The 22,697-nt window shown below is 40.6% G+C and overlaps 2 protein-coding genes across 2 annotated transcripts in view; both read left to right on the forward strand.

Annotated features, from left to right (window-relative positions):
• Nucleotides 1-8,456, forward strand: part of ATOSA (atos homolog A) — a 50,740-nt gene extending 42,284 nt beyond the window's left edge. Inside the window, exons 8-12 of the mRNA XM_035130740.2 lie at nt 392-500; nt 2,518-2,676; nt 5,485-5,553; nt 5,924-6,123; nt 7,452-8,456. Of these exons, the coding sequence (XP_034986631.2) occupies nt 392-500; nt 2,518-2,676; nt 5,485-5,553; nt 5,924-6,123; nt 7,452-7,605 (691 nt within the window). The 3' untranslated portion in view covers nt 7,606-8,456. The remainder of the gene's footprint in view (nt 1-391; nt 501-2,517; nt 2,677-5,484; nt 5,554-5,923; nt 6,124-7,451) is intronic.
• A 3,169-nt stretch (nt 8,457-11,625) lies between these two features.
• ARPP19 (cAMP regulated phosphoprotein 19) lies at nt 11,626-22,697 on the forward strand. The gene is made up of 3 exons (XM_060282554.1): nt 11,626-11,975; nt 14,651-14,773; nt 18,402-22,697. The coding sequence occupies exons 1-3, from the start codon at nt 11,931-11,933 to the stop codon at nt 18,570-18,572; spliced, it is 339 nt and encodes a 112-aa protein (XP_060138537.1). The 5' UTR covers nt 11,626-11,930; the 3' UTR covers nt 18,573-22,697.

Consider the following 22,697-nt stretch of genomic DNA (forward strand, 5'->3'; position numbering starts at 1 on the left):
TGGTCACTCCTGGCATACGTAGTTCAAACTTTGCAGCTTTAATTCAAAATGTCTGTGTGCATATACTGTATTTTTTCCATGTATAACACGGCCCCATGTATTCGATGATCTGGCTGATAGAACTGGTGCCGTAATACACCACATACTGGCACTCACCAAATACTCTTTCTAAGCCAGAAAGAGCGGGTAAGCAGCCGCCTCTCCGACATTTCCCTGCTACCACTGCAGCACCAGCCCTCATTTACTTAGCATATTAACCTGTGTATAAGACGACCCTCAATTTATCACAGAAAATTCAGAAAAAAGGTCTTATACATGGAAAAATACGGTAACTGTGAAGGAAATAAGTAATGACTCTTGGTTTGTTTTTTTAAAAAAACTTTTAAAATAGCCCAGGAGGGTGTATAAGGAGAGAGAGTGACCCAGATGTTCATGAGAAACCATTTCTAAGTTCCAGTGCACCACCTGTAACAAGTCTTAGCCTCCTTGGAAACTTTGAGGTATGTACATGCTCCCAAAATACTCTACTTCTTGCAACTGATGTATTGCACCCACCCTGTGGAACGCCCTCCCATCAGATGTCAAAGAGAAAAACAGCTACCAGATTTTTCGAAGACATCTGAAGGCAGCCCTGTTCAGGGAGGCTTTTAATGTTTAATAGATTACTGTATTATTATTATTTTTGTTGGAAACCGCCCAGAGTGGCTGGGGAAACCCAGCCAGATGAGCGGGGTATAAATAATACATAATAATAATAATAATAATAATAATAATAATAATAATAAGTTATTATTGATACTCTACTATGATATGCCCAGTGTGATTCTCAGCACACTTAGTGCCTGTTCTTTTCCTTTTCTGGTGCCAGGCGCAAATGGCTTTGTACAGACTTTTTAATTAAAGATAAATGGGGTGGGTTTTTTTTGACAGATTAAAAAATATTAATGAATATAATGTTATGAATAGATAACTACATAAATATTTGTACAGACATCTCAACAGTTGCATGCGATAAGCATGGGTGCTGCTGCTGACATGCATGCCGTAAACCGTGCCAGAAGAGGGGCAGGGCAGGGGCTCTGCATCTCAAACAGATGAATATATTTTATTTAGCCTAACCGGAGTCATTATTTTATAGGAATTTTCTTTTAAATGTATACAAAGTGTACATTTCAAAACATTTTTCCAGACCCAGGTCCATTTTGAGGGGGGTATATATTGCTAGGCATATCAGCATTCCACTTTGATTGATACCTGAGCTGGTTCTAGTTCTGTAATTATTTTATATATTTGTCTTAAGGTTCCTTTTGACTGGTCACTTTCTGAAATTAAAATTTCAAATCTTGTGCTTCCTCAATAGTACAAAATCTTCTTAAGTGGTGGTGGTGGTGGTTATTATTTACATTTGTATACCATTCTTCATCCGAAGATCTACAGAATTTAATTAAGGGGAGCCTGCTGCTGCCCCATTTCATAGTTTGCTGCTTGATGGTATAATTTGCCTAAAATTTATTTCATCATTGATCCTAATTTGCTTTGTCTGTTTGCCTCCTACTCTGACATGTCTCCTAAAAGGTTTTTTTGTTTTGTTTTGTTTTGTTTTGCATTCCTTGTAGTAAACTGTGGTTAGACCTGGACTATGTTTACTTTTGATTCCCACCCCCCAACCATGATGTATATATTTTGTGTGAGAGGATTTGCATCAATAATTTTAAGACCCCTTTTTTATATTAGACCAAAGCATATATAAATAAACCAGATTTTCTGGTGACTTAAGCATAGATGCATTGTTTTAGTATTTTATTTTGGGAAAAGCCATTTCTCTTCATATTTTCTGTTGGTAGAGAGTTTGTGATGTAACTCAAGATCTTTTATCTGCCCAAATAAATTAAAGCAGAAGTTCTTGCCATTTTTTGATTAGGTTTCTGTTCAGCTTTAACATTATGGTTAAAAATAAAAACCCTGTTAAATCTAGTATCTTTAAGCCAATTTGAATAATTATTCTGGGTTTTACAGAATCAATACTATATTGTCTGCCAACCCCCCAGAGTCAATGGTGGTGCAGGGGGGAAACCCCATTACACAGGTGGAAGTCCTTGGGCAGGGCTTATACTGAAAGGGGTGGTTAGGTGAATCCGGCCCAATATGTGTAAATTTTAAAACCCACTGACTTAAGTCATTTTAAACCAGGCATTTCAAATCTCTACTCCAGCAGTCAGTGTGCTTAGCATGCCATCTTGGGGTTAACTAGGTTAAGTGATGATATTTGCCATGTTGGGACTACAGCTCGGTGGTGAAGTGTTTGGTTTGCATGCAGAAGAACCCAGGTTGAAATCCTTCATCCCTAGTTTTTTAATGGCAGGTGATGTAAAAAAGTTCAGTAGAGCTGCTGCCTGTTGTTCTGGACTATACTGTTCCAGATGGGCAAGTAATCTGACCTGATAGTGGGCATCTTCCTGTCATCTGTTAGTACACTTCATAGGTAGCTTTTTTCAACAGTTTTTTCCATTCTTCCAGGAGTCTGTACTGAACTATCGTTTGGATCCCCTGGGCATTGTAGATGGCTTCACAGCTGAAGTGGGAGCAAGTGGGGTCTTTTGTCCAACGCACATGACTCTTCCAGTTGAAGTTTCATTCTACAGCGTTTCTGATGACAATGCACCCTCTCCATATATGGTAAACATTTGAACGTTATAGTTAGCTATGGAAATACATTTACACGTCTGAACTAAATCTTGATACATTTTTAAAGATAGTTGGGTTGGCTTGGATCCAAAGCATACTATTGTTGCATGCACAGAACCACAGCTTTGGTAGCAGTTTGTTGCCAAAGGTCTGTAGTCCCTGCTTTCCCCTGTGCACACTTTTACTTTTTGAATTTTTAATGGCAGACTACGCATTCAGCTAAGCTGGGTTTTCCTGCAATAAACACGGGACTGCAACCTAGTTCTTGCCTAGTAACCACTTCCATTCATTCTTGTGTGGAATCTCAGCAGTTTAAATGCAAATGCCTGATTACAGCTGTTCACCCTATATATCAGCATTTATACAGAATATAAGAACCTGTTGTAACTCATTTCAGTTGATAGGGAATGATTATGGCAACAGAAAGTATTGGATTATGCAGAAATGGTGAAGCTTACTGAAAGAATAAGAAATTGGGACGACAAAGTTTTTAATATAGAGTGGAAATCGTTTATTGAATATTTACAAAAATATTGTGAACAGATTAAGACATTAGCAGGATGAATGTAAAAATGTGCAGCGATATGAAATAACATATTGATTATATGTGATAAATAATACATAGGTTTGATTTGGAAATGCAGTAAAAATATTATAAACATAAGGAACTGCAGAAAGAGGGAGAGGAGAGTCTAAATATGATAAATGTAATACAGTAATTTGATCTTTAAGAGCTTTCTGCTTGTAAAATAAAAATTAAAAATAATTTTTTAAAAGATAAGAAATTATTATAATTCTTTGATCAGTGCACAGGGATGAGTTTAGCCTCTAGGTGTTAGTATCCTTTTGCACTCATTTCTGACTCATGCTTCTACCCAGAAAAACCCAGGACTTCAGCTTGGTATGGCTAAATAGTATTTATTCAAGTTAACAAACAACATCAGCATTAACAAGAGACTGGCAACATAGACAAAATGCAGAACTGTCCCGCTTCCTCCATGGGTGTAGATATGTTATTGGCCTTTCCCATGATTAATTCAAGAATGAAGTCAGTGAGGTGGCATGCTGTGTGTGCAAAAACTTGAGCACAGTTAACATGAACCACTCTGGCAGGTGTCAGGAGTTAATGACTGCAGCCCACCATTGGTGGCAGTAAATTCATATTCCAATCAGATTGTGGCTGCAAAGAGCCTCCTGTAGTTCATTTTGGCCTTGCAGCATCAACCAATCAAAAGTCAGAGCCCAGTTGCTGGTTTTGCTTACAAACGTCACATCCTAGTACCTAGTACAGCCAGGTAGGATGAACTCGCATGTTTGTAATTTCAGCCAATAGTTGTTGTAAAATCTTGATTGTAAAGGTTAGCAAATCTCTCCTTCAGCAGAACTATAGCACCCAATTAGCTTTTAAATCTTCACAAGGAAGAGAGAGACTCCTGGTCTTGGTCTCCTTTCCTGACCAGATCTTTCATCCTGTACTCTCAGTGCCCCTTGTGCTCTGAGTGTAACAGACCCTTACTTTTCTTACCTGCTGAAGGTGGTTGGGAATGAGGCACAGGTGTCCCAAGCACCCATTTGTTGGTTAACATATCATTAAGGATATGTTGCAGCTTCACCCAACTTTCAAATGAGGCTCCTTTCTATTTTGGGTGCCTTACAGTGAGACTGAAATACCAACCTCCACCATTTGGTGGCTTCTGTTTTTCTTTACAACTTTACATAACTCTTTTGGAACTTTGCACATTTTCCTTTTTGTGGGGAAAACGTCATATGTGAAGCAGCCCTTTATATAAGCTACCAATGAACATCTTATTCTGATAAGTTATATTCACTTGTCTCCTACCTGTGTGCCAACCTAACTAAATAGGTACGTACATTCACAAAAAGAAAACACATATACCCAAAAGTACTCTCGATTTCCACTCCTGTGGCAGGCAAAGCATCCAATATACATTGGATGAACTGCTTTGGACTGAATTGAAAAGACTGTGTGGGCCCCATAATAGCCCAGTCACCTTAGTTAGGAAAGGAAGCTATTGTGGTTATCCTGTCTTCCTTCCTGCAAATAAATGCATTGTGATTATTATCCTGTGGAATTGACACTGTTCTTTACTCCTTGAGTTAGGAGTATGCGAATACGGTTCACCTTTGATGATTAATTTAAATGCAGATGTTGAAATAATCAATTGCCGTCCTTAAAGGGGAAACTACATACCAGAGTGAGTGAGACTAAACTGTCCTCTACAAGCCACATTTTTGTGCACTCCTAACTTAACTTTACCTTTACCTTTTAACTTAACTTTGGGACGTGGGCGGCACTGTGGTTGGACTTGCCAATCGGAAGGTCGGCGGTTGGAGGCCCTGTGACTGTGTGAGCTCCCGTTGTTCAGTCCCAGCTCCTGCCAACCTAGCAGTTCGAAAGCATGTTAAAGTGCAAGTAGATAAATAGGTACCGTTCCAGCGGGAAGGTAAAACGGTGTTTCCGTGTGCTGCTCTGGCTTCGCCAGGAGCAGCTTAGTCATGGTGGCCACATGACCCGGAAAAACTGCGGAAGCGGACAAACGCCAGCTTCCTTGGCCTGTAAAGTGACATGAGTGTCGCAACCCCAGAGTCATTCATGACTGGACTTAACTGTCATGGGTACCGTTACCTTTACCTTAACTTTACAGGTGTGTTACCCATGTGAAAAAACTTTTTGAAGTTTCTATTGCAGATAATTTTGAAAATTAAACACTTTGATATACTGATGCTTACATTAAGATGCATATTTGTAATTTTCCATTTCTTGTTTGATCCTTACAGGGTGTAATTGCTTTAGAGTCACTTGGTAAAAGGGGTTATCGGGTACCTCCTTCAGGAACGATACAAGTGGTATGTACTTTGCGACATAAGAGTTACATTAACAATTCTCTTTCCAACATATTGCTAATCACTTGGGCATGAACTACAGTATTGGATAGCTCCTTTCTTTGTCCAAAGGCCACAGGCTAGAAGAGCAGAAAGTATTTGGAAAGATCATATTTGAGAAGATAGCCAGCAGTTACCTAGCAACTGCAGAGGTGGTCTCATTCACTTTTGGATGATATGGAAGGTGATTGAGAAGCTTATTAGTTCTTAGTCTCCTCTTTCCAGAAGCAACTGCTGTGTATGAAAATGCAGTTACTGAAGACACATGAATTTTCAAGTGTTTGGTGGTTCGACAGAATAGTGCCATTCTGAAGCACCTGTTTGTCCTTTTCAGACCTTATTTAATCCCAACAAGACTGTGGTGAAGATGTTTGTGGTGATATATGACTTACGAGAGATGCCAGCCAATCATCAAACATTCCTACGGCAAAGAACCTTTTCTGTCCCTGTGAGACGAGAAACAAAGAGAAGCATTAATAAAGAAAATATTCGACATGCTGAAGAACGACTACTACGCTACCTCATTCATCTGAGGTAAGGCTGCTGAGCAAAGGGCTGTATCCAACGTTCTCTTCTTGCTAATGCAAGGGCTGTTGCACTAGTGGACCTGTGTGTGTGTGTTTGTGTGTGTTTGTGTGTGTTTGTGTTTGTTTGTTGGATGTTATGCAGCAGAGGAATCCAGCACTGCAGCTGTGCTAGTGAAAACTTGATGTGCAACAGATTGGGCAAAGTTAAGCAACCTGCTTAGGCATCCTCTTTGCAACCACATCCTGCTGGTGCAAAGCATGTCACCAGCGGAAGAAATACACTAAGTGATTTTGACTTAGTGCTGAAAAATCTTTTGGAAAAAGGCACTGGGACCCTGTTAACTATACTTTTGCTTATGCAGAAAAAAGTCAAATGGGCCACATGTATTGGTTTTTCATTCTTTGCTCTAACAATAGACTTGAAACAAGTGACTCAAGTTTTAGTTGCTGAAACCATACACATTCTCTCCCAAACAAATGAAGTCATACAACTCTAAACTGCTTTGTGGCAGCATCTGTTTAGAAGGCCCTAATTAAAGTTGTGTCAGCACTTCCATTGTGAAAGCCCCTTAGCAAGAGGTTGTCAGCAGAAACATTTGCCTAGGGTTGAAACTTGCCATTCAGACTTTTTAAAAAACAAAAGCAGTCCTTTAAAACCTAAGGGTCAGTTTGCTTTTTCTTTTTTCATGTCCATGTTTCTGTGTTCATCAAAACTCCTGTAAGTTTTGGCAGGTTGCTTTTGTACTTTGTGTCTATGTGACTGAAAACATAACCTATAATTTTCTCTTGTGTGATGGATAACATTCTGCTGATATGCAAACCATAGCTGTCTGTCTGACTAGCCAGCTTCTATAAGATTTTTAAACAAGCTCATGCCCAGACTTAGCTTAGATCCTTTAACACTTTTTCTTGGTATGTTCTAAGAGGATGACATTCTGAGAGATATGCTCAGTTTTGCAGTTTTCTCATTGGTTTTGAAAGAATGAGATACAGGCTATAAAAATATCAAACAAATAGGCTCATCACCGTAAATATACAGTATGCACTAATGTGTTCTGATTCAATAATGTGCCATAAACATAATTGAAAATTGCAGTCACTGTTTCATCTGTTCTTACTACTTCAAATAAAATGTCAGTCTGATCCTTAGAGTACAAGCCTCAAGCAGTGGTTATATAAGGAAAAATGGAAAAACACCTACTTCCTTTTAAACTAGATAAAAAGTAACAATTTAGACTATTGAAGAAATTTCTTCTCCAAGCTTCGTTCTTCTGTGACATTTCTTACATGTGCTTTACATTCAGCAGTGACTAATACTGACATCTGTTCTCCTAGGTTCCAGAGTTCTAAGTCTGGAAAGATCTACCTCTACAGAGATGTAAGACTCCTGTTCTCTCGAAAATCCATGGAAGTTGACAGTGGCGCTGCATACGAACTCAAATCTTACACTGAATCTCCAACAAACCCTCAGTTTTCTCCCCGATGTTAGCAAAATGCAACAATGAAAAGTATTTGCTCAGTTACCAGATTATTATTTAATAAGATGAACAATTGGCATAAAGTAAACTGTGTAAAAGTTTAAAAGTGAAGAAAGTGATGGTGGTCAAATGAGAGTCAAAGCTCTTCTAGGCTCTTGGACCAGTTCTTAAAAACACTTCTGGAATGAGCTTTGTGTATTCCAAGTAGACTGGAACATACTTAGTCCTAATCTTTTTATACTGGTTATAAACCACTTCATTGGATGTGTTGCAATAGCAGATTCCCAAATTAGTTTAGTGTTTACACCTTATTTTATTTTTTGGTTATTTAATATTTAATGTTTCTTTTACTTAAGTGATGTTTGTCTTTACTGTTCTAATGTAGCACAAATCCTATGTAAAATCATACTACGTATTTTTGACATTATTATTGAAATCTGAAATATATACAGAAGTCTTTACTTTGTGTGATGTGTTTTTAAGTGTAAGCTGCTTAAAATAAGGATGGGATTTTGAACATCCATTGCATTATCATACTATGCAAGCATGTAGGGCAGGATGGGTTGTGTATTCCCCCCCATATTGCTAATTCCCTACCCCCACCCCATGATAGCACATGAAACCATACTGCAAAACTGTGGGACTACTCATTCAAATCATGGACCCAACCTATAATAGCACCCCTTTCCCTCCTAAAAGACCCCTCATCAAAGCCTTTCACATTGTTCTAATCAGTATCAAAATTTTACATAACACTGCTGTCCCATACCTGACTTTCTCAGACTGTGTTTGTTTTTTTAAAAAAAGATGTACTGTGAAAACAAAGTAGTATTTATATCTTAAATATATGTGAAAATGGCAACATTTGTATTGGTTTTATTTTGAGATGGTCTTTGTGCTCTTAATAGGGTTTTGTTTTTGTCTACTATAGGGCACTAGCTGAGTCTAGAACAGAGGTGGGGGATTGGAGGCAGTGCTATTTTTCCAGAAAAAGAGGTGCTGGAACCCACCTGAGAGGTGATGGAACTGACTTCCTGTGAGTTTTGGCTCATTAAAAGCCCTGGCCGGTGGGCTGTATCCAGACCTTTCCCAGCCCCCATGGACAACTTTGATGGGTGGGATTGCCCACCCTTCAGGCACCTGACATCACCTGACTTCAGGTGAAGCCTTTTCTTTTGCCTGCATAAATCATAAGAACATAAGAATAGCCTGTTGGATCAGGCCAGTGGCCCGTCTAGTCCAGTCAGTTGTCTCTGGGAAACCAGTGAGTAGACATCTGTTTGGCCACTGTGAGAAGCAAACCATGGAGGAAAAGGAAGTGGAGTTTGTAGCCACCATTGAACAGCTTGATATCCACGAGGGCAAAGGAAGCCTTTCCCTGCAGGACTCACAATAAGTGCCACTGTGGGAACTCCATAGTGCAGTCAGTCTCTCTCAAGCTTGCTGTAAGTGCTGGTCAAACAGTTGTTTCCTGGGAACCAACCAGGGGCACACTTTGATGCTCCTGATTGTTCCCTGGCAGGTAAGGTTTGCTGCAAGCACAATCCATTGACCAGCACTTACAGCAAGCATTTTGAGGCTCCTCTTTGTTCAGTGTGGTTTTGGGAAAACAACATTGCAGGTCAAATACGAATCCCTGCTGGGCCTAAGTTGGCCTGTAGTTCATAGGTTCCCCAAAGCTGCTCTAGAAAGTCATTCCTTTTATTGTAACTTGAAGTAATTTAAACAATTCACATGTCCACTCACAATCTCCAAGACACTAGGACCTCCTTCCATCTACCCCCACAAGAAACTTCAGCAAAGCAGTTTCTAATACTGGCAAAAAAATGTTCAGACATTCCAACACAATACAGGGCATGGTGGGATATTGCTTGTGAGCAACATTTCCACTAAATTAAGTTTCTGAGTATTTGGAGGGGAAAATATTTTTGAAAAGGGAGTGAGAAATCACCATGAATTTTGTGGTTGGAGTTTTATGGATTGTGAGGATTCTCCAGAAAATATATATTCCAGAGTGTGGAGCTGGTTAAGGAAAATGCAACAGATTATAAGCCAGTACCTCTGAAGAACTTGAGTCTTGTGGTGCTAGAACTGTGGCAGGAACAAAAACCAGAAATGCCATATGCAGAAAAAAACTGAATTCTTCAAGCAAATCATTCAACCCAAATACCTTCTACAGATTCAAGATGGATTTGAAACCTTTCTGATTCAATAAACTGTTTGAAAAACAGCTTGCTGATAGCCATTTTAATGCCAATGATCTAACCATCAGTTAGTAGCAAAGGCTGTGTGTGTGTGTTGTAGTATAAATGTCATTTAAATTTATTGGGAAGTGCCCCATTGGTCTCAACAAACAATTACACAAAGGTAAACTCAAGGTTGTTAACACCTTCACCAACTGTTGCTCTGTAGGGCAATATCCAACATTGTGAAAGTTGATTTCTGCTCATGTAACAGAACTTCCCTTTCTTGTCCCCTGCAGCCCTCTGTGCCCCCCAATCTGACTTCTAAGGGTCTCCCAGCCCTCTGGAGCAGATTAGAGGAGTGTGGGAGGATGCAGAATCTATTCTGCTAATAGTGTCTGTTCCATTGGCAGACAGATACTGTGTGCAGCCGCCTATGACCATAAACAGGTTCTTCCTTTTGGGGTTTTGCAATATGTATAAAGAAATAACCAAGCTGGCATCATAAGCTACTGCATACAAACAGCTCACCATGTGGCAACTGCTCACTAAGTACATTACTTTAAATTTGCCTCCACATGAAAGCTGTAATAGTACTAACTGGCCCAAGAGTGTCTTTCATCTTTGTTAACTGCAGCTACCACACCCATATCTGAAATTAGGGCAATTTGAGGTTCTAGGTCAGGGGTGTGACTTCAGCAGTCCTGAAAATCAACAAATCTCAATTTAAAACTGAAGCACTGCTTTGATACCAAAGGGTGTGCTACTCCTTTGGACAAGTTATTAAATTTACCCACAGCCCTGTAAACACAACCAAGGAGCTCCCTTAGATGCTCATGTTACACTAATTTTGAAGGGTTTTTGGTTTCCTCTTCCTAGACTACTTATGAGACTGGCCTGGTTCACACACCACATTGAACCAGTTAAACTATGGTTTAATATGGACAAGCAATTGCAGGCACTTCATTCCTCTCCTACTGCCAAGGGAAGAAACAAGCCATATTCTGGCTTGTAATTACATGGAACCTGGGCTTACGATTTGTTTTTCTTAGAACAAACCACAAGTGGAAGTGAATGCATGGTTACTGAGTAACATGCCATGCAATATTTTTTCTGTCTTCCCAGTATAGGAATAGCAATAGTAGGGGAGGAATGAAGTGCTGCAATTCCAGCAGCCTGCACTAGCATTTTTCCAGCAGCCTGCACTAGCATTATTTTAACTATGGCAGAGGTTCTGTCCTCAGAGCCCCACTTGAAATGGCGCAACTTCATCTCAAAGGGCTCAGTGGTGTTGCAAGGCCAACTCCCCACCCACAAAGTGATTGTAATGTAAGCGTTCTTTAGGCAGGGAGCAGGGAAGCAAACTTCTTGAGGCTGTTGCTGTTTTTCATCCTTTGCCGGCCAATGGACATAGCTGCCAAGTTATCCCTTTTTTAAAGGGAAATTCCATTATGCTGAATAGGCTTCCTCGCGAGAAAAGGGAAAACTTGGCAGCTATGCCAATGGATGGAGCCAAGCTGGGATGGCTCAGTCGGTAGCGCATAGGCATAGACCCTTAATCTCAAGAGTCATGAGTTTGAGCCCCATGTTGGGCAAAAAAAATCCCTGCATCCCAGTGGGTTGGACTAGATGACTCACGCGGTCCCTTCCAACTCTACGAGTTAGGATTATGCAGAACTGAACAGAGTTTACTCCCGTGTAATTTGGGTTAGAACTGCACCCTTCTTCTCAACACCCGCGTCTACATTAGAGGAGAGCTGCCGAAAACATCAATACAGTATCTGCCCCAAACCCCAATAAACTACATCTCCCAGAATGCCACAGCGGACGACCGGGATCCCATAGGGGAGCGCAATGTGACGCACGCAAGCTGCAAGCCGTGATCCTCCTGCGAGAGAGCCGCATATCCCGCGCCTTCCCTCTCCGGCCTCATCCACTTGCTCTCTAGCGGGCGGCAGGGTAGCGGGGCAACCCGGGACGCGAGCAGAAATTTGAGCTTGCCGGCTCGCCGTCGTTCGTGGGCGGCCATCTTGTGTGCGGTTGTGGTACCACCAGCAGGAGCAGCAGCAAGCAGCGGCGGCGGCAGTAGGAGCTGATCGCCGGCTCCAGGCCTTTCTCCTCGGGTGGGTTGCTGCCGCGGTTGTGTGGAAGCCATGTCTGCGGAGAGCCCGGAGCCCGCTTCGGCGGAGGAGCAGAAGGTGAGGCGTTGCCGGGCCTGAGGCGGTGCGAGAGGGAAGGAGAATCTGAGGCGCCATGTCCGGAGCCGGCGGAGGCAGTTTAGGCCGCGACTTGACTGAGGGGGGAAACTTTATAGTCAGGGGAGTCGCCCCTCACACACCGGCCTGTCTTCCCCTCTCGGCCCAAATTCTTTTATCTGGGGCTTAGGGGGAGGATTCCTGAGAGAACCTTTGGTGCACCTCAGCTGCCTGGCACGCGCGTGCGTTATTTGGCGCAAAGTCATGGGAAAGGCCTCTGTGTGTGTGTGTGTACACACACACATGTATGTGTGCTGCTAGTTTCCATGGTGGATGCGAGTGGGTATCCCTGCCGTCGCCTTAAGAGCCTCCCTCCTTTCCGCTCCTCGCAGGCGAGTTGCCCTCCTTCGTGGAGAAACGGCCACAGCAGTAGCCATAAAACTTTGCGCTGGGCTCGTGTGAGAAGCTGAGGCGTCGGAAAAGGAAGAAAGCAGCGGGGGCGCCGAGCCCACCCGCGTTTTGTTTCGCAGCGCGTGAGGTGGCGGTGCCACTTTCGCCTCACGTTTTGTTATTGTTTTTATTAATTTATTATTATTATTCCCCTTGCTTCGCGGGGACCATGTGCTTTCCCAACGCCGGCGAAATAGGGCGGGATAAGGAGGCCTCCAGGTCGCCTTGCCCCATTCGCTGTGTCAAACTTGCAGGGAGGGAGCCCGGGGTGGGCGTGCCCGCTGCCGAGGGCGCAAGCGCCTCCTTGGGCCCGTATTGTCTGGTTTGCAGCAAGCCGGGGAAAGCGCGGCGTGAATGTGACGACATCTGCCCCTCATCACGCTCGCTCGCTCCCCCGCAACGTGCAGCGTGGAGGCCGCGTACGCGGCTCCTGAGCCCCCTTAGCCCGCCTCGTTTCAAGGTACTTTTAAATGCCCAGCTTGGAAAACACTTCATGGGTGTAAATCTTAGTTTTTTGTTAATTGCCAGCATTCTCTTTCATATATACCAGTGATGGCCAAACTTGGCCCTCTAGCTGTTTTGGGACTACAATTCCCATCATCCCTGACTACTGGTCCTGTTAGCTAGGAATGGTGGGAGTTGTAGTCCAATAAAAACAGTTGGATTGCCAGGTTTGGGAAACACTGCTTTAGTCTATAAAGAATAGGCATCCCCAGACTTCGGCCCTCCAGATGTTTTGGACTACAATTCCCATCTTCCCCGACCACTGGTCCTGTTAGCTAGGGATCATGGGAGTTGTAGGCCAAAACATCTGGAGGGCCGCAGTTTGGGGATGCCTGATAAAGAACAAAAATTAGGGTCAATGTGCCATTACTACTCAGGCATACCTGGGAGTAGATAGAATTAAACTTTGTGTTATTTTCTGAGGAAATATGCATAGGATTGGGCTGAAAGTGCATTGGAGGGGGGAGACCTTGTAACTCCCTGTAATTTTTTTTTGTTTTGAACTGGCCTGCAGTGAAGAATTCTTACCATGGGATATAATGTTGTAGTTGTTGTATATGCAAAGTACGGTATATATTTTGTGTTTAAGATAGTGAACCTTAAGATTGTTGGTCTGGGTTCTTTTTAAGAATTATGTATTAAGAGTCTAAAACAATTACCTGTTCTTGCGTTTTGTTTCCTGACTTTTAATGAAAACAAAATTTTCACACATGCAACTTGAAGATACTTTAACCCAGGCTTCCTCAAACTCAGCCCTCCATATGTTTTTGGCCTACAACTCCCATGATCCCTAACTAGCAGGACCAGTGGTCAGGGATGATGGGAATTGTAGTCTCAAAACATATGGAGGGCCAAGAAATCAGTGGATTCTAAGCACCAACTGGCCCAAGAGTGTCTTTCATTGGATTGTGTCCTTAATATTCCATGTGCTCATATTAGCAAAATTTATATTACAAGAGGTCATTATCAGAGAGAAGCTTTGGAACTTAAGTGAAAACTGCTGCCCAGCATCTGTTTGTTAGCTGAGGGGGCAGCATGCTTTTCTGATTACTGGCCACATAATCCCAGGTTGTGGCTCATGTTGATTCCTCAAATAGCAGACAATAAATGTAGGTTGGGTGCACATAACTTGTGACCTAAAAACCTGTATTATAGATTGTTTGACAACTCCTGTGTTTGCAGACCAAAGTTATTGTACTTCTCATAGGCTGCAGAAGAGCTCCATGCATGTTAGTGGAAGGGCTATTAGCCGGATTCAGAGTGCCTTCTACTCTTTCTCTGTAGTGAGGGAAGAGGCAAACTATTACTTAAATACTGAACCTTTGTGTGTGATTGTAATTGTCTGTAAGCTGCTTTGAGAACCATTCTTGGCTGAGAAATGGGTATACATCTTTTGAAGGGTTATTCAGCTGGGTGGATCACAAAACATACATGCCTAATCTCTAGGTGTTCATGCATTTTTAACCAGCTTAAAATGTAGCAATGTACATATTTTTGTAAAATGGGCAATAACCCTGGTATTATTCAGTTAGTGAAAACAGTTATTAAGTGTGGTATATGTTGGATGTGAAAACTGATAGGGCTAATCACATCTATTGCTGGTGGGGATTAGCCAATACAGTAAAAGTTGAATATTTGAAGATGGGCATTTTGTGAAATTGCAAGATGATTCAAAGGGAAGGCATAAGTAATGTAGTAGAAATACTAATTCCTTGTGTTTTCAGGAAATGGAAGACAAGGTGATTAGTCCTGAGAAAGCTGAAGAAGCAAAGTTGAAGGCCAGATATCCTCATCTGGGACAAAAGCCTGGGGGCTCAGATTTCTTGAGAAAGCGGCTCCAGAAAGGAGTGAGTAAGCTTGAACCATGTGGAATTAGTCTGTTTAAGCAAGTAAAACCTTTTAATCTGTCTACATGCAATGATGCCAGTTTTGCTCATGTGGATGAGAAGTTTGCTTTGATACCAACACGTCAATCATACTTTCTGGGTAGTAAAGTCCTATCGATTTCAGTTGTGCTTCAGTGAAAGCGTACTTCATATCAAAGCCCTCAAACAGTGTATAGTGCTTTCTAGATTGACATTATTCCTCCAATCTCTATGTGTGTTTTTAAAAGTAGGCATTCTTCACACTTTGCTGGAAAGAGCTGTGAAAATATGTTGCGTGAATTACTTATTTCTTCAAGAACACACAGTTTAATAAAAAGCAAATGTAACTGTGTTAATCCATAAGAAAATAAAAACCAGCACCCACAGTTGGGCAGTACCATTATTGGGACCAAGGCATCTCTGCCTCGGTTTGCCTCAGTCCCCACCATTGACACTTACCCTCTGGCTGTACTTGGCAGTGCCTTGCGTTCTCCCTCGCACGCTTGCAGCAGCATTAGCCCTCGCACGCTTGCAGCAGCAGATCGGGCAGCCAGCATTTTTACAAGCGAGGTGTGCAGGGCAGCATTAACCCTCACACATTTGCAGCGGCAGATCAGGCAGTCAGCAAACAGCCTCTTTACATTGGAGTGTGTTTTGGTGCTGCAAGCCAGTTGATTTGCAGGACAGAGCAGCAGCAAAAGAGTCGTGTATTTTAGTGCAAGCTGCCCAGCAAGCTTCGCAGCAGTGCCAGCCAGCCAGATGGAAATGTTAGGCACCAAATGTGGCCACCAGACATCTCCACTTGCTCACAAAAGGCCAGATGCCAATCGTGAAATGTGACTAGTGCCTGCTTAGTTTTGAATACTGTTACATTAACTTGAAAACTAAAATTGGTCCTTTGGTATAGATTCTGCTATAGTTGTAAAGACTTAATAAGGCTTTAGGGAACACAAGAGTATTTTGTGGCCTACTTGGTTGTGAAGGTGGGGATTGTTAAACTGGAACAGTGAAAGCATACATGCTCAAGTGTTCACATACTCCATATTAGTGATCATTTATTTAAATTATATATGAACTTTTTGTCCCGTCTCCCCACAAAAAAATTAAATAGGCATAAAGCAAATGTCTAAAGCAAATATTTATAAACCACAAATGAGCAGCAGTACTAAAAGTGACATTAATATTGTGGTGGACAATGCCTTAGCAGTACTGTGAATTTTTTTAAAGGCTTTCTGAAATTAGAAGGTCATACAGTCATACCTCGATTTGAGTACTTTCAGTTTAAGTACTCCGCGGACCCATCTAGAACTGATTAATCCACTTTCCATTACTTTTAATGGGAAAGTTCACTTCAGGTTAAGTATGCTTCGGGTTAAGTACTGACTTCTGGAACCAATTGTGTACTTAAACCGAGGTACCACTGTACAGCACTTTTCAAAAGGTCTGGCAAGTACTCTTGTTTTCCATCACTAGGAAATTTACTACACAGCCTAACAACCCCTTAATATTAGATTGTATTTAACTTGCTACAGGATAACGATAACCTTTCAGATGAGAGGGACCTCTTTATGCATCTTTTCATGTGAAGCTGAAATAACTGCCAAGGCCTTGACACAGTAGTTCTGAAATTTAATTCCAACATTTCGTGATTGTATTGAGAGTTGACTGCAGAGTCCTGATTTTATGAAGTAACAAAGTTCTGAAGGGGGGTATAGCTGCTATATCCAGAGTGTTATGGAAGTAGCTTTTACCTATACACTATAGTATACACCAGAATAGTTTGTTAACTTTATAACCATCACTGGTGCCAGCTAGTGTTTAAGCCACTGTCTGGTAATAACAAATGGGGATTTCCCTGGTATTCATCTGAGGTGTGAATATATTTTTCTGTGCGTTAATTCTTCAACTTTATATTTTTTGTACCTGAACACATTGCAATTAAGAAAATTTGCCATATAGAACTTTATGAAGACTGGGAATAGATAGAAACATATGAGTAAGCAATTAAACAGAGCAGAGTTTGAAAAAATTAACAAAATAAACCAAAGATGGTTTCTAAAATATATTGGGTTATATCTAATTTAAAACAAGCAGAAGATAATAAATATACCTGATTCAAATCATGGTAGAACCAAGAAATGCAATGTAACATTCCAGTCAACTTGGTGTCTGAGCAGGAATTCAAAACTTCCTCTCTGGTTCAGAAATGGGGAGCCTGCGACCCTCTAGATCAGGCACCCCCAAACTTTGGCCCTCCAGATGTTTTGGACTACAATTCCCATCTTCCTCAACCACTGTTAGCTAGGGATCATGGGAGTTGTAGGCCAAAACATCTGGAGGGCCAAAGTTTGGGGATGCCTGCTCTAGATGTTGGACTCCAGCTATCATTAGCCTCAGCAAGCATGGTCAATGGTCAGGGACCTGTAGTCTAGCACTAGCAACATACTTGCCGTAGTCATATCCCAACACTAACCACTTCACCACTAGGACTGTCTGAAATATAAACAAATGGTTTCCTAAACAAATAGTATAATCTGTCTTAAAAGTGTGGACATGCCGATTAAGAGAAGCCTGTTTCATCATGCTTCACACCTTTACTAATATACAATAATTCCACTTGTTGATGGCAAGAAAATGCTAGCAATAAATGTAACCCATAATCTTCTTTGAATATTACTATTTATAATTCTGCAAGGCTGAAATAATTTTATTCAGACTTTGCTCTGTTCGTTCATAACTGCTAATTACTCACATGGCTGCAATATACAGTGGTACGTCGGGTTACGTACCTGATCCGTTCCAGGGTGCCGTTCGCAACCCGAAAAGTACGTAACCTGAACAGCACTTTCATGTATGCGCAAAAGCACAATAGTGCACTTCTGCGCATGCGCGCACTGCGCAGAACGCTTCTGCACATGCCGCACGGTGAACCCGGAAGTAAATACTTCTGGGTCCGCCGCGTTTGTAACCCAAAAGTACGCAACCCGAAGCATACGTAATCCGAGATATGACTGTAAAGATGCCTGTCTTGTTCATTAAGATACTGTAGATAACATGCTGTAAGCAATACAGTGGTACCTCTGGATATGTATTTGATCCTTTCCGGGGTGCTGTTCTCACCCCGAAAAGTACGTATCCGGTGCGGCGCTTCCAGACAGGCATGAAGTGCTGATAGAGCGCTTCTGCACATGCGCAGACGGTGGAACCCGGAAGTAAACACTTCCGAGTCCACCGCGTATTTAAGCTGAAAATACGCAACCCGCAGCAAACGTAACCAGAGGTATGACTGTATTGTTAAACTTGCCCAGCCTTTACATATCTGGTCTTGGACAAGCAGGCTACATTTGATGGGTCATAACTATTTTTTATTTTTGCCTCATAACTATTTGATCAGGTATAAGTTTAGTTTTTCTGTCTCAGCTTAAATAAAACCTGCTTGAGGGTTTTCAACTGACCACTGTTAGAACCAGATGCTGCACTAGATGGCCTGATCCAGCAAGCTGTTTTTACAGTAAGCCCAGAATGTCACACAGGTGATTCTTGGGGAAAGTAGTATATTTAGTGTGTGTTTCTGTTGTACTTAATTTACCAATTCTTTCTTGCCTTACAGCAAAAGTACTTCGATTCTGGGGATTACAATATGGCTAAAGCAAAGATGAAGAATAAGCAGCTCCCTACTGCAGCTCCTGATAAGACCGAAGTTACAGGTGACCACATTCCCACTCCACAGGACCTTCCACAGCGGAAACCCTCTCTTGTTGCTAGCAAGCTGGCTGGCTGACTAGATGGCAGAACTGCATGAATCTTCTCATTCCCTTAATATTTCCTTAATAGTTACTTCTCACATTTTTCGTTTCCACTAAGTCATTGACTGACCGCTTTGCAGGTAGTGGTAGCTTGTGCTGCTATTGTAAGAGAGTCCTGTTAAGAATTAAGTTGTGTAGTCCATGGAAGAATTGAGAACAATGCACTGATTTTAAAAAAGGACATGTTTTGTTAGAGCAATGTAAAGAAATCTACTTGAAAAAATGTACATATTACCTATTTGCTAGTGTAGGGCTGGTTCCAGCAAGTGACATAGCAGGTTTGACAATTTTTTATGTTTCTGCTTTCTTTAGTTCACCTTAGTTACAGCATAGTATGTTTCTATTGAATACAACCACCTGTTGTGTTTCTTGTGTTTGGTTTTGTAAACTAGAGGTTTTAGACCGCAAGTTGCTAGATGGTAAAGCATGTATTTAAAAAAAAAGAAAAAAAGATGGGGCTCTGACTTAATTTGTGTATCTGCTCTTGAACTTGAATGGCCTTAAACCTACTTCAGCTTTAACAATAGATTTTTTACTTGGGCAATATTTGCTCATTTTGGTGTAATTCTTGTAAAACTCGTGCTTATTGACAACTGCCTGTTGAAGCTGGTATTCCTTTTGGTCCTGTAGCGTAGAACACATTTTTGAAGTGAATGAAGTGTGCATGTGCATAGACTGAATTCACTTTTGTGCCATTTCTGTAAATAAGATGGTTTTGCACAACTTTTGCAAATATCTGTTAACTTTACATTTTAAAAAATGTGCCAACTGGAAGCACAAATAATTCTGTACCTTTGAAAGTCATAATCCTCATTTGAGTCAAACTATGTTACTGAAAATAACAGACTTCTGCGTTTAAAATCTGGAAATCACTTAAAGAACTATGATAGAAAGGCTTTGCTAGTATATCCTTTTTCTGTGTCGACAATAACCTACAGTGATTAGTCTAAATATATACTATAGATACAAAACACTTTAGCTAGTATACCTAAGGCAAAGTACTTCAAGGGGGCTAAGATAGTTTAAAGGCAAGTATATCACATTAAGCAACTTGTAGATAACTAGGGTATTCCAAATCTACTCCAACATCTGCATCTTTTAAAATCTATGCAGGATATTTTGGAATGTGAAAATATGGATACATTTTGATGCTATTAGAGGTCTCTGACACATAAAATAACATCTAATTCAGTAGTTGTTAAGTAATCCATACATTTGGATTGGGAAGTGTTAGTTAATTTTTTTTACATATATTGTAGTGATTCATGATAAACATTCTAAGTCTTTATTTGTCAGAATATGTTATTAATACTACAGCAGGAGTGGTTCAGTGAGTTGACCTATTTGTCTTGGATATTGGATAGAAATGACAGTGAAAACTTGTTAATATCTACGGTGGTATTTTTGTTTGTGCTAAAGGAATTTCATATTCTTTTTGCCTGACACCTTCACTGTAAAAGAAACAAGACTCTGCTGGCTTCTTCCAAGAGGATTCTTTGGGCGAGGGGAACAGTTGTCAAAAGAGCTTACCTTTTTGTTTTGTTTTGCAACCCCCCCCCTTAAAAAGGAAATCTGAGACAATACAGCTAATAATATAAACATGTTAGTTCCGACCTATAATACTAATCAAGAGACATGGTTTCAAAGGTACTGATTTTTACTCCCATTGTCTTCATCTCTCAATTTTTTTTAAAAAAAATCTTATCCTTGTTTCTGTATCAAAATTGGGTATATTAAAATATTTGGGTGATAGGTTTATATATATACTGGAAATTAGGGCTGTTTTTTCATTATCTGTTCTGTCTTAAATGAGGAAAATACATGCAAAGTCTCTAGCATATCAGTTTTTGTCTATGGGTAGTAATTCAGCAAGTAATTCAGTAATTCGTTGTACAGTATCTAATTTTGATTTCATCTCCCTGTAACATGAATATATTCACAGAAACAGACTTAATAGCAAAGTTAATACCTTGTTATTAGTGAAGTGAAGTTGAGGAGAACAGCCCTCTGTTTAATGCAAGAGGAACAAGGTAACATTAAGTGGCTTTTTATTGAAGGCTGCTAATGTACATTCACAATTTATTTTTGTAGAAATAAGTAAAAGCTAGGCTTTCTGAAAAGTGACTGGCCTAAAAGTAGTAGTTCTGAACAGCAAATGACTTTGAATATTTCCTAGTTGCTACTACACCACAAATCATAGTTAGATGAGCTGGTTTGACATATAGGGAGGTATAAATAGCCATGTAAATCTAAACATTCCATTTCCCCAGTTACAGTTGGCTATTTTATATTATTGTTGTGACTGTGCAAATTTTCCATGTCCACCAAACAATTAAAATGTTAAAGACTGTAAAGAGAACATAAGCTGGTGATCCATAAGAATATATACTACAGTACCAACCAGTTCAGTCTGATGTTGGACCCGTGTCTCCGGATAGACCTCAACTGAAGATAGTTTGATCATCTATGCTGTGAAGGAGACAAGGAGCTAGATCAACAATCATTTTATAGAAGAGCAAGTGGATTACTAACTTTCAACTTTAAGCTTACTCCAACAAGATAAAGCTGTAAAACTTGTGTACATACTGTATAATATGAGTTTTACCGTTTGATAAAATGACCTTTTTCAGAGATCTATCTGCACTATAGTCTAGCAATCGATCAGCTTTATGCAGTGATTAGTAGTGCTTGAGTATGTCTATAATGAAGACAGTATGTTGTAACCCCCAAACTCTTCCCAGTAGTTAACTAGTGGAATAATCAAGTGATTCAGAAGTGTTCTTCCCCTCACTCCCATCCCATCCATTCATTATTCATTGTCATAGGAGAGTGCGTGTGTGCAGAGGCCACAAAAGAACTGTTTGGTTTGATATATTCCTTAATGCATTTTTGATGCTGAAGTGGTGAAAATTTCAGTTGCTCCTTACCAACATCCACCTTGTATAGTATGCATAATAAATTCATCTAATTAGTTTTCATCGCTCTGTAGAAGTTTGTCTGGTCTCTTACTGTGTTTACTTCCACAACTCATTTAATCTTTTAGCTTAAAAAGTCCCAAAAGAACTTGCTTTGCACTTCTATGACTAGGCCTGTTTTTGTAGTGTATGTTCAACTACAAAAATATAACATACTTTATTGTAACTACCTTTATATACAGCAGTACCTATTTTTCTAATAACAGTATTAAAGCTTATTGTTTGACTTTAATTCCATAACAGGCTTGTTTCTATGCATATGATATGTAAGTGTTGTTTGTGGTAATTAACCTGAACTTTAACTGAACAGTAATAACCTTCAGATGGGATTATTATTATAGGGTCTAAAGCAAGAGTTGGAGAAGCCCTTTAATGCCCTAGTCAATCTGGTGCTTTCTAATACAAAGACCAAGGTGCCCAACAACCTCTAGCTGGACGTTTATTGATCACCAAGACTTACTTAGAATGCAAATATCTGCAAACTGCAGCTTCAGCTCACAATCGAAGAAAATAATCTAACCTGCATTCATTCAGTCAATCTGTCCTGTCTTGTCTACTTTGACTGGTAGTGACTGTTATATTTTTACTGGGCACAATGGCGTTTGAACCTGGAACTTGCATTCAAAGCATGAAAGCAACTGCACATTTTCTCTGCCATGCTGAATGCATTTCATTTCCTGTGCCTTGCGGTCTATCAGTTGTTTACAATGGAACTTAGGTTTGTAAAGCCGTTTGAGTAATGGCCAGCTGGGCTGCCCAATGATTGCCTATTTCTTTTAATAAATACATATACAAATTGTATTGGTCAATCAAATACAGGTTATAGCCATGAATAGTAGATCTAGCATTATGAAGAAATATGGCAGCCAGCCCTTACCTTATGCCACAATGCCTCTATTCTACATCCACTGTTGGGAATCAGTATGCCTCTGAATACCAGTTGCTGAGAATCACAAGGAGAGTACTGTTGCACTTGGGGTCCTGCTCACAGGCATCTGGTTGGCCAAAGAGAACAGAACGCTGGTCTTGATGGGCTTTTGGTCTGATGCAGCAGGGTTATTATGTTCTAAATTGGGTCAATGCCACCCTCCCCAACAGAGGCTATTGAAGAGGCTGAGACACCTG

Source organism: Zootoca vivipara, chromosome 14 (assembly GCF_963506605.1).
Source record: "Zootoca vivipara chromosome 14, rZooViv1.1, whole genome shotgun sequence".
In the NCBI taxonomy this organism is placed as follows: Eukaryota; Metazoa; Chordata; class Lepidosauria; order Squamata; family Lacertidae; genus Zootoca; species Zootoca vivipara.

What these genes read in the sequence shown, in the direction of transcription:
- ARPP19 (XM_060282554.1), top strand. Translation starts at nt 11,931, where the DNA reads ATGTCTGCGGAGAGCCCGGAGCCCGCTTCGGCGGAGGAGCAGAAG. An exon ending in CTTCGGCGGAGGAGCAGAAG is followed by an intron (nt 11,976 to 14,650) that starts GTGAGGCGTTGC and finishes TTGTGTTTTCAG; the next exon opens with GAAATGGAAGACAAGGTGAT. An exon ending in GAAAGCGGCTCCAGAAAGGA is followed by an intron (nt 14,774 to 18,401) that starts GTGAGTAAGCTT and finishes CTTGCCTTACAG; the next exon opens with CAAAAGTACTTCGATTCTGG.